Genomic DNA, 10,261 nt, shown 5'->3' with positions numbered 1-10,261 from the left:
TTGCTTCCGAGGAGCCTTTCCACCAGTCGATTTTCGCGCAGTTTGTTTAGTACGAGCCATTTTCTTAAGATAGACTATGAACACAACTAAGAGATAGCAAACCAACAACTTGTCTGCTCCGGTCCGCTGTTCATATATATATATATACTGTAGAGTATCCGTACTGATCATCGATTGGATAAAGGGTTGGTAGTGGGAGAAATCGAAAGAGATGGTTCGACTCTCTACGCGGGAGAAACTGTTTGTAAATATGATTACTACTAGATGGTGTATTAACTGCAAATAATGCAATAATCAGAGATATAATGTAAAATATGTAATAGAAAATAATAATAATATCTATTTTTATATATTGACAGCTTACATTGTTTATTACACATATGTTTATATTATTATTTATATGTATATTTTTAATTCAATTAAATAATAGTATATATTTTTATAACATATTTGCGTAATTGTTAAATTATAAATATACAATATAAAACGTGGAGATAATTGTATATTTAGATTAATTGTATTTATAAAACTTCAATAATTTATAACAAAATAATTTTTAGAAATAAGCAAATGTATTTTTGAAGAATTAGATTGTTATTATAAAATTATTAAAAACTCTTAATACTTGAAAATAAGCTTTGGAGGGGTAAATTGTTAATTAAAATTCTTATAATGCTTCGTACGGTATAATTTTCATTGTTTATAATGTATATGCGTTCTATATATTTTAACATGTTACTAGTTCTGTCTTATATATATATATATATATTTTTTTTTTTTCATGTAAAATTCTAAATTATTAATAATAGTATATTTTTTCCGTTAGAGTAGATGGTATCTCTACGAATAAATTGTTTCCATTAATGAAGTATATCACCGCACATAAGATATATTAAATATTTTCAATGCATAAGAACATTGATTGCTTTCGTAGGTTAAATGTTATTTTTGCGTTATTTAATAATACCTTTTGGTAATAATGTTCACGTTTCTAACTTTTCTAAGCAAAATTTTATAGTAGATTCGTTACGAATCTACCGTTGTTAAAAATACTTGAACGCATCATATAATATCTAACTTAAGATATTCTTACATTACATTCGATGTTTTCAACATCGAAAATTTTTAAATAATTATTATTCATTTTTAGAGACTATTCGGTAGAAAACAACTATTGTCATTAATGTTTATATGAATATCTATAAGTAAGAATAGATAAAAGTACAGACGTGGAAGATAAGTTACGCAGTACTAGTACGCAGTTTTATTGTCGTATTTTTAACGGGGATGAGAGGTTATACGGTGAAAATATCAACTGAAATAGAAAGATTATTCTGTCAAGATATTATTGACATTAAAAATTATACAATTATTACAATAAATAGACTGTATTAAGACTTTATTTGCTGTTAAACAATCTGCAATAGAAAGCACGCTTCTAAATATGAGCATATAAATGAAAGTATGTAACCTATACGTTTAAATGGAAAGAGATATCTGAAAATTTATAAACTTATCTTTCATTTGATATATTTTATCAATTATTTCAACGACTAGTGTCGAAAAAATAAAGAAAGAAACACGGAGGTAAAATTGTTGCTACGTCTTTCTGATCGAAGCGACTGTGCGCCATACTAGGTGAGCCTCTCTTCATGGTCCGCAACTAGAGACGCATACCCGCGGTTTTGGAGCGAGCTTCATATTCGAAGCATTCTCTGTCATACTCTGTCAGACTATTGCAGGCTGTACTATCATTGTCGAATTTCTTTTCTAATTTGACAAAATGGAGGACACGACAAATAATAGTGGAAATACAACAGTTGAAAATAACACCGAGAACGTGAAGCCTACTCCAAAAAAGGCTACTAAAGCGAAAACGAAAGCGCAACGGCCGAAATCCACACATCCTCCAACCTCTGAAATGGTTACTGCTGCCATTAAAGAGTTAAAGGATCGTAAGGGCTCGTCGTTACAAGCTATTAAGAAGTATATCGTTGCTACGTATAAAGTTGATGGTGAAAAAGTTACACCGTTTATAAAACGGTATCTAAAAACTGCAGTATCTTCTGGTTCTGTAGTACAAACTAAAGGAAAAGGTGCATCAGGTTCATTTAAACTTTCAACTGTCAAAAGTGGAACTACCAAGACCAAAGCTCAACGATCTCCTAAAGAGAAGAAAGCTACAGATAAATCTGTCGAGAAAAAGAATGCTGTAGCAAATAAACCGGCTAGTAATAACAAGAAAGCGAAAGCACCGAAGAAGACTGAGACTGCAAAGAAACCTGCAGATCAAAAGAAACCTAAAGCAGCATCATCTCCTAAAACTGCTGCTAAAGCTGGTGTTAAAACTGCTGCTGCTGCTGCTACTGCCGCTGCTGCAACTACAGCTGAAAAGAAAACTACGAAGAAGGCGACACAAGCGAAAACAATATCAAAAACTAGGAAAACTGCAAAAGCACCAGCTGCCAAAACTAAAACTCCAAAACCAAAAAAAGCTACGACTAACAAGGCTACTGCTAAAAAATAATTTTGTCAGATATAAATACAGAAATGGCCCTTTTCAGGGCCACAAATTATTTTTAGAGAGGAACAATATCAATTCGTCCACCTATTCTTTTTCTACCTAAAAATTTTATCTAAAATTCAAGAAAAATTTCGAATCTGTAAAGGGCTGTACTTACGGAAGATTTCTTTGTCATATGTGGTATGATTTTGATGAGCGATATGTGAATAAAAGATACAGAGATTTCGATTTCTGAATGTAATTCCGGGAGAATGGGATTTTACACATCACGTATAATGAATAGCACGATAGTATAGTAATCTGAGTATAGATTTTTTCTTTATCGAAAACAAGCAATGTCTCAAATAGATTTAATGTCAAATTCAGATAACCTATTTTTGGTATGACGGTTGTATGCACGATTGTTAAAAACAATCTCGATTAATAAATTGCTTACCATAATGATCATCGTTGAAACGTTATAAAGTTCTCTTCATTTACATATTTTCTTTGTTTGTCAGTAAACGACAAAAACGAGTGATAAAAATTTGTCAGTAAACAACAAAACCGAGTGACAAAAATTTGTCAGTAAAGCAACAGTTAACGGTGTGAAACAGGCATAAATAACTTATATATCATATTTTTGCGAAACTCAATACTATAATTCATTTCAAAATTCTATTATTCTTTTTCGTATAATTCAATCTAAGTTGCGTGGGCGAAAAGTATCAAAATACGCCTGGCGACGAATGTCTTCAGAGATGACTCGTTCTAGGTAGAAATGACTCATGGTAGCTAAAGGTGAATACAGAATACCTTGTTTTCCAAATATCTGTCATGTGTATTATTTACGATAAGCAGGAGCCAAAACCGATTGATAGTGTATGTGTATGTCGCGATTATTAGATTAATAACAAAGTATCGGTCTAAAGGAAGCTATCGAATTTATTTGGTCATCGATATGCATTACCGATAAATGGTCATATAAAAATCTTTGGCTTATCCATACGATATCATCGTATGGTTCTTTGACAACAGAAGATCTCTAACATTAAAAACAAGAATGGAATGAATTATCAAAGGAAATGGAGAAGATAATATATCAATATATACTAATGATAATAATATTATGAACTCATCGGAATAAATTACATGAAATACATTTATACATATTTTTGGTTACCAATTTTTTCAATTAATTAATCAAATCAGCTTATAGATTTTAGAAATAATAATAATAATAGCAAATTTATAGTAATATAACAGAAAGATATGAATATATTCTAGAAAACGATATGTTGCATAATGTAAATTTTTTTTTTAATTTTAGTAACTGTTTAAATTATTAGAAAACGTAAATTTTAGAATAATTTTCGATGATTTTATTACATAAAAATGATTTACTTCAATGAGATATTTTTCAATTTATTGACTATACAAAAGGAGTGTTAATCATAGTGAAGAATTCTTGTTAGTTGCCAGATACTCTGATTGGTGCATGGGTTTTGGTGGGGGAAACAAAGTTGTCAGATATAAATACGATTGTCTAACAAACGAAGTCATTGTCGAGGAGATAAATACAATATCCCAGTATGTCATAATGCAATTCATCATTGGCGAGCTCTCATTTACATGGTTTGATCAGAATAGTTGATTATAAAAGTATTGACAGTCCTAAAAAAAGATAAATTAAAGTTATCCTTTTTTAATTATATCAAGGAAGATTATATATTAAAATTATTATTTCGATTTTTCGTAAGAAAATTAATTGTGCAATTTAAGTTTAAAAATTTGATGATCTTATATTAAGTTGAAAAAATGATGATCTTATATTATTGCTTTTTTGCTATAAAAAAGATTAAGGTGTTAGCGATGTTATTATAGCAATTGCTTTTATTATTAATTTCGGCCTAAATTCGTAAGCGTATTTTTGAACACTGGAAAGCGGATTTGATTGATACCACCAAACTAATATTAGTACCGTTCAGAAAAATATCTGATTTTATGAGTCACATTTCATGCAATGACCATGTATTTCCTTGAGAATTTTAGCTCTTTTGCATCCATCATAATGCTCTGATTATATCGGATATGAACAAGATTGATGTATTTTGATATATATTGGCAAAATATTTGTTGCCAACATATACTGAAGTTGCCTAATTTCTATTAGATGAACAATCTTATGAATTAGCTCGAATATGAAATGGACAAGTTTAATGAGGGAATTTTATTTCTCCTGACTTCATTTCTTTAATTATTTCTTTGATGCCACGAGAATTATTCCGTGATGCCACGGGAGATGATAAAATAATAACATTTATGTTAAAGCATATCTTATTCAAAATTATTTTACAAATTTATTGTTTTTAAAATTTATATCAGTCGCAACTATTTCCTTAATGAATGAAAAATCGCTCGGATTATTTCCATTCGCAAATTCGTTTAATAATCTCGAAGATAATGTGAGTAGTTATAGGCTCATTATCCTCCTCTCTGTACTAGGTAAAGTCTTTAAAAGATGTATTTATATCAAAGTTACTAAAACATTTCGACGATAACAAGATCATTATTAAACAGCAATTTGGCTTTAGGAAAGCTTATTCACCGTAATAGGCTCATTCATCATAAAAGAAATACATCGATAACTCTAATGGTTCTCGAGTTAATTACCTTTCGTATTTCGATCAGTAAAGACGTCAACTCTATTTTTCCATAAAACTAATCTTGAATAATTGATACTTTACATTAATATGCGAATATATAAAATAATTTATAATAATCAGTCTGTACATTTGTTTAAAAAGTGCATAGCTCATTAACATGCATGGAGTATGAAATAATTTTAAGTATTTATACAAGACAGTAGAGTTTTGCGAAATATATTCAGTGATTGTCAATTAATAAATAACTATCATATTAAATAACGCATATTAGTCAGTGGATCATTGAAGACGATTTCAACTTATAGCAATATCGACCTACTTTATTTTCAACAATCTACAAATCAAGCTCCTAAATTGCGGACGAGTTTCTGGAGCCATCGCAAAACTTTTTAAATAGTAAGTGAATTAAATTTTTATTCTTAAAATCGAATACTATATTAAAATCATAGGTACGAAATGTACGAAATAATATGGCAATTATGGGAAATACTAGAACAGCACTGAGTAAAGATACACTTAGAGATGAAATAAGCAAAATATTGAAATATATGCCATGTTCTTCAATTACATTATGTTACGTGACGATTAAAAATTATGAACTTTTCATTTCTGATATAATTAATTCAATATAATTTACGAAATATATGAAATTATGGATATTTGAAAATTACATTAATAGGAACATATATTTATTCGTGATATAAGCGATTTACTAAAACGATAATAAAATGTGTAGATATAATAAATAGATATTGCGGTACTATAGATTTAAAATCAACATTCAAAAGTTTCTGGAATACGCCGAGTTGATTATAATGTTACCCGCCAGAGGGATATAACCTAGGTAAGCATATAGACAGATGCAATAGTGGAACAGTATTTCCCTTTTGCGCTTTTAGTTCGTACTTTGTCCATATCCGTCGCTAAAGTCTCATACGCTATAAACAACAGGTGGTAAACAGCCTTAAAATTTGTCAAATCTTTAAGCCATCTTCTGCTTGTTTGTAAAGCTCCTTTGAGAATCATATTTTCCTTATTAAAATAATATAAAATTAATTCCTGTTGCTTGATAATTATCAATACATAATAAAATATATTATTTATATTATTTACAGTTCGAACAACGTATATACATACAAGTATAACAATGATTTAATAAACATAATACTTAATATATGGTTCATTATTTTTTGATGATAACACGTAAAAAAACTGCAATAGACATCTCTCAATTTAGTTCATCTCGTTATCAGACTTGTAAATAACATGCATTATTTTTCAAAATAATAGATAAAACGATATATCTGAAATATTTGAATTTTATACTACGTTATAATATTTTTTCTCGTTAATGGATATACATTTAAATTAAGTATCAAAGTGCAATAATTAATTTATGGTATGGGATATTATGAATTTTCTTTTAAATATTCTTATAATATATAATTTCTGAACAATCATAAATTTGAAAATGAAAATTTTTCAAAATTATGACTATCTTATCGACAAGTAAACACGAAGGTAGTATCAACTCGTACATCGTTAAACGCCACTTACGCGATGAACAACTGTCTCATACGCTGTTGCCAAATCCTTATGTGAATCTGTTACACATTCTTTCATTACAATGTTGCCACATGTTTGCCATGGCTAAACTCATGTACATTTTCAAACGTTGGATTTAGAAAAAATTACTTACATATTCATATCGTGAACAAATGTAAAAACAAATCTATTTTAATTTGCATAAATTTGAATAAAACATGAAACTTAATTTTTTATATCTCTAGAAAAAAAATTACTTCTGAATATAAAAAATAACATATGTATTTAAACGATACACTTATGTTTATAAGGAACCGTTAATATCGTAATTCAAATAAGATAATTCCTTAAGAAAAAGTTCACCTAGTGGCCCTCAAAAGGGCCGTTTTAAGCTCATAGATTTTTAATTATGTTTTCTTTTCAGTTTTCTTTGGAAGCAAAACTGCCTGTATATTTGGCAGGACACCACCCTGAGCAATAGTCACTCCAGACAACAATTTATTTAATTCTTCGTCATTTCGAATCGCCAATTGTAAATGTCTCGGAATAATTCTTGTCTTTTTGTTATCACGAGCAGCATTTCCGGCCAACTCGAGAACTTCAGCAGCTAAATATTCCATCACTGCTGCCAAATAAACTGGCGCTCCGGCTCCAACGCGTTCAGCATAATTACCTTTCCTTAAAAGACGATGGATACGGCCAACTGGAAATTGTAATCCAGCTCTATTCGACCGCGACTTTGCCTTTCCCTTTACTTTACCACCTTTTCCACGTCCAGACATCGTACTTCTTCAAAAATTCAAATTTAAAAAATCGTAACAAACACTACAGGCTCTGTTTCAGAAATAACGATGTGTTAGAGCGTATCGTATTTATACAGTTTCTCATATGTGGAAACGGACCAATGGAATCGCTCGAAAGGTCCTTGGGCTTCTGCAGCGCTTCTATTGGCAGAGAACGGAGTAACGAGAGCCTACATAATGGAAGACTAACCTTTCATCTGGTTATTATTCACCAAGTTATACGTGATACCCAATCTTTTGCGATATACAAAAATTTGTAGTCATGCCGCCTAAAGCTAGTGGTAAGGCTGTTAAAAAAGCTGGTAAAGCTCAGAAGAACATCAGCAAGTCTGATAAAAAAAAGAAGCGTAAGAGGAAGGAAAGTTACGCTATTTACATTTATAAAGTACTTAAACAAGTACATCCAGATACTGGAATCTCCAGTAAAGCCATGAGCATTATGAACAGTTTCGTCAACGATGTTTTCGAACGAATTGCCGCGGAAGCATCGAGATTAGCTCATTACAACAAACGTTCGACGATTACTTCTCGGGAAATTCAAACTGCAGTGCGTTTGTTGCTACCTGGTGAACTTGCAAAACACGCTGTTAGTGAAGGTACCAAAGCTGTGACAAAATACACTAGCTCCAAATAAATGATTAATATGGTGGAATTGTAAACCGGCCCTTTTTAGGGCCACCAATAATTTTTTACGTTGAACATATTCTTGTATGAAAAAATTCAAATTTTTATTTTCTTATTATTCTCTTCATGTATAACTATCATCTTCGTAATTTATATCATCTCCATATATTTTTTGTATATAAAAATTATATACATATAATTTTTCGAATTCATCTTTTATACCCAACTGTACAGTAATAGTTAGGTATGTTCACAAAATGTTTTGACCTCGATAATTTTGCCGAAGCTATCTCAATAAAATGTAATATTTAAATTGATTGAATGACTACCACTCGATTTTTGCAATTTTCTTGTCCAAAAAACCGACTTGAACAACGTCAATGCTTACACACGTATCGATAAAGGAATCGAGTTGTTCGACTATCGCCATAATTCCAGTATATAGCAATGGTGACTATTTTCTAACTAACTTGTGGCATGCGGTTTCTAACGACGAAATCGAATAACAAAAATTGCTGAATCATTAATTTTACCATATACGGTTAATGATACTATCATACGAATATACACATATTGTTAAACGTACGACACTATAGAAGATAGTATAACAATTAAGAAAAAGAACAGCTTCGGTATCGTATAAATAATCATTAACCATCCAAAAATCTATATACCTGTTTATTATTCTTTTCAATCTTTTCTTGCTCTCACTGTATGTCGATATAAAATGAATGAAACGTAAAGAGAATACTAAATCATTTTTTCTAACCTCAAAAGTTTTCAGTCCAAAAATTAAAAAATATCAAACATTCATTACGATTGAAATAATTTATTTTATTTTAATAAGATATTTCATTGTAAATATAAATACAGTGGATGATGAATATATAATTACATATTATGAAAGTAGTTTGATGAAAAGAAAAAGTGAATTACAACTAAAACATCTAACACATTCAATTTCACTTATTTTCGCCACGTACAATGTACAAAAGAATATATTTGAATTCTTATAATTTGTGATGAAATAAAAACTAAATGAATTTATTAGATATTAACTAAATGTAATAAATATAATTGAATCTTATATTGCATAGGTTAAAATTTAATAACTTATTTAAAAATGTAATTACTAACATCAGAAGAGTTCCAATTCGTTAAAGAAAATGTTGTGGCCCTGAAAAGGGCCGTTTTCCGATCAGAAGATAATTGAAGGATCTGCACTTATGGCGGTCTTTAACCACCAAATCCATAGAGAGTACGTCCTTGACGTTTCAAAGCATAAACAACGTCCATGGCTGTCACAGTCTTTCTCTTAGCGTGTTCGGTATACGTGACCGCATCGCGAATGACGTTTTCCAGAAAAACTTTTAATACGCCACGAGTTTCTTCGTAAATTAACCCAGATATACGTTTCACACCACCTCGACGAGCCAAACGACGAATCGCAGGTTTAGTGATACCTTGGATATTATCGCGAAGAACTTTTCTATGACGCTTTGCACCTCCCTTTCCCAATCCCTTCCCTCCCTTTCCACGACCAGTCATTATGAAATTTTATTTGAGCAAAAGGATCAGAACAGTACCTCCCGGAACCGTAACAATCGTTAGAATGACTTCGGATAATTGAGTCATCATATTTATACCTAGCAGCAAACCTTTTCCCCCACCAAATACAACGCACCAATCAGAAAGTCTAAAGGTGCAGTAATAATGGCTTCATCGACTTTCACTCATTCCGGGCGGTCAATAACTTGAAAAATATTTCATCAAGTTATTTCTTCTTAGCACAATTGTGATAAATTATCCTTAAAATACTTTTTTTTATTATAATCTATACAGCAACAAAAATTTTAATAAATGCATTCTGCAACATATTGTTTTTTCATATTATTATAAATCTATTCTTTTTATCATTACTCGAATATTATTTCTATAATCTACTATTACATCATTATTATATATTATATTATACTATCATTAAGTATAAGTTTGTACTATTATATATAAGTAACAGTGAAATATTTTTTAAGTTATTGACCGTCTGAAGAGAGTGCATGACAAATGAAAAATTTTTTACTGCACCTCTAGGCTCTCCAATTGGTGCGTTGTATTTAGGG

At 30.3% G+C, this 10,261-nt stretch overlaps 4 protein-coding genes across 4 annotated transcripts; 2 read left to right on the top strand and 2 right to left on the bottom strand.

Annotated features, from left to right (window-relative positions):
* The first annotated feature begins 1,713 nt into the window (after positions 1-1,713).
* On the top strand, positions 1,714-3,665 carry LOC122629750 (histone H1-like). The gene has a single exon (XM_043813508.1). The coding sequence runs from the start codon at positions 1,784-1,786 to the stop codon at positions 2,525-2,527; it is 744 nt and encodes a 247-aa protein (XP_043669443.1). The 5' UTR covers positions 1,714-1,783; the 3' UTR covers positions 2,528-3,665.
* Positions 3,666-7,080: 3,415 nt separating this feature from the next.
* Positions 7,081-7,546, bottom strand: LOC122629753 (histone H2A-like). The gene has a single exon (XM_043813511.1). It carries the CDS (start codon positions 7,494-7,496, stop codon positions 7,122-7,124), a length of 375 nt encoding a protein of 124 aa, XP_043669446.1. The 5' UTR covers positions 7,497-7,546; the 3' UTR covers positions 7,081-7,121.
* A 168-nt stretch (positions 7,547-7,714) lies between these two features.
* Positions 7,715-8,191, top strand: LOC122629754 (histone H2B-like). The gene has a single exon (XM_043813512.1). It carries the CDS (start codon positions 7,780-7,782, stop codon positions 8,149-8,151), a length of 372 nt encoding a protein of 123 aa, XP_043669447.1. The 5' UTR covers positions 7,715-7,779; the 3' UTR covers positions 8,152-8,191.
* A 1,122-nt stretch (positions 8,192-9,313) lies between these two features.
* LOC122629757 (histone H4) lies at positions 9,314-9,817 on the bottom strand. The gene has a single exon (XM_043813516.1). It carries the CDS (start codon positions 9,687-9,689, stop codon positions 9,378-9,380), a length of 312 nt encoding a protein of 103 aa, XP_043669451.1. The 5' UTR covers positions 9,690-9,817; the 3' UTR covers positions 9,314-9,377.
* Positions 9,818-10,261: the final 444 nt, after the last annotated feature.

Source organism: Vespula pensylvanica, chromosome 6, assembly GCF_014466175.1.
Source record: "Vespula pensylvanica isolate Volc-1 chromosome 6, ASM1446617v1, whole genome shotgun sequence".
NCBI classification, from domain to species: domain Eukaryota; kingdom Metazoa; phylum Arthropoda; class Insecta; order Hymenoptera; family Vespidae; genus Vespula; species Vespula pensylvanica.
Note: the sequence above shows the minus strand (reverse complement) of the source record. Positions and strands in the feature narration are given on the sequence as shown.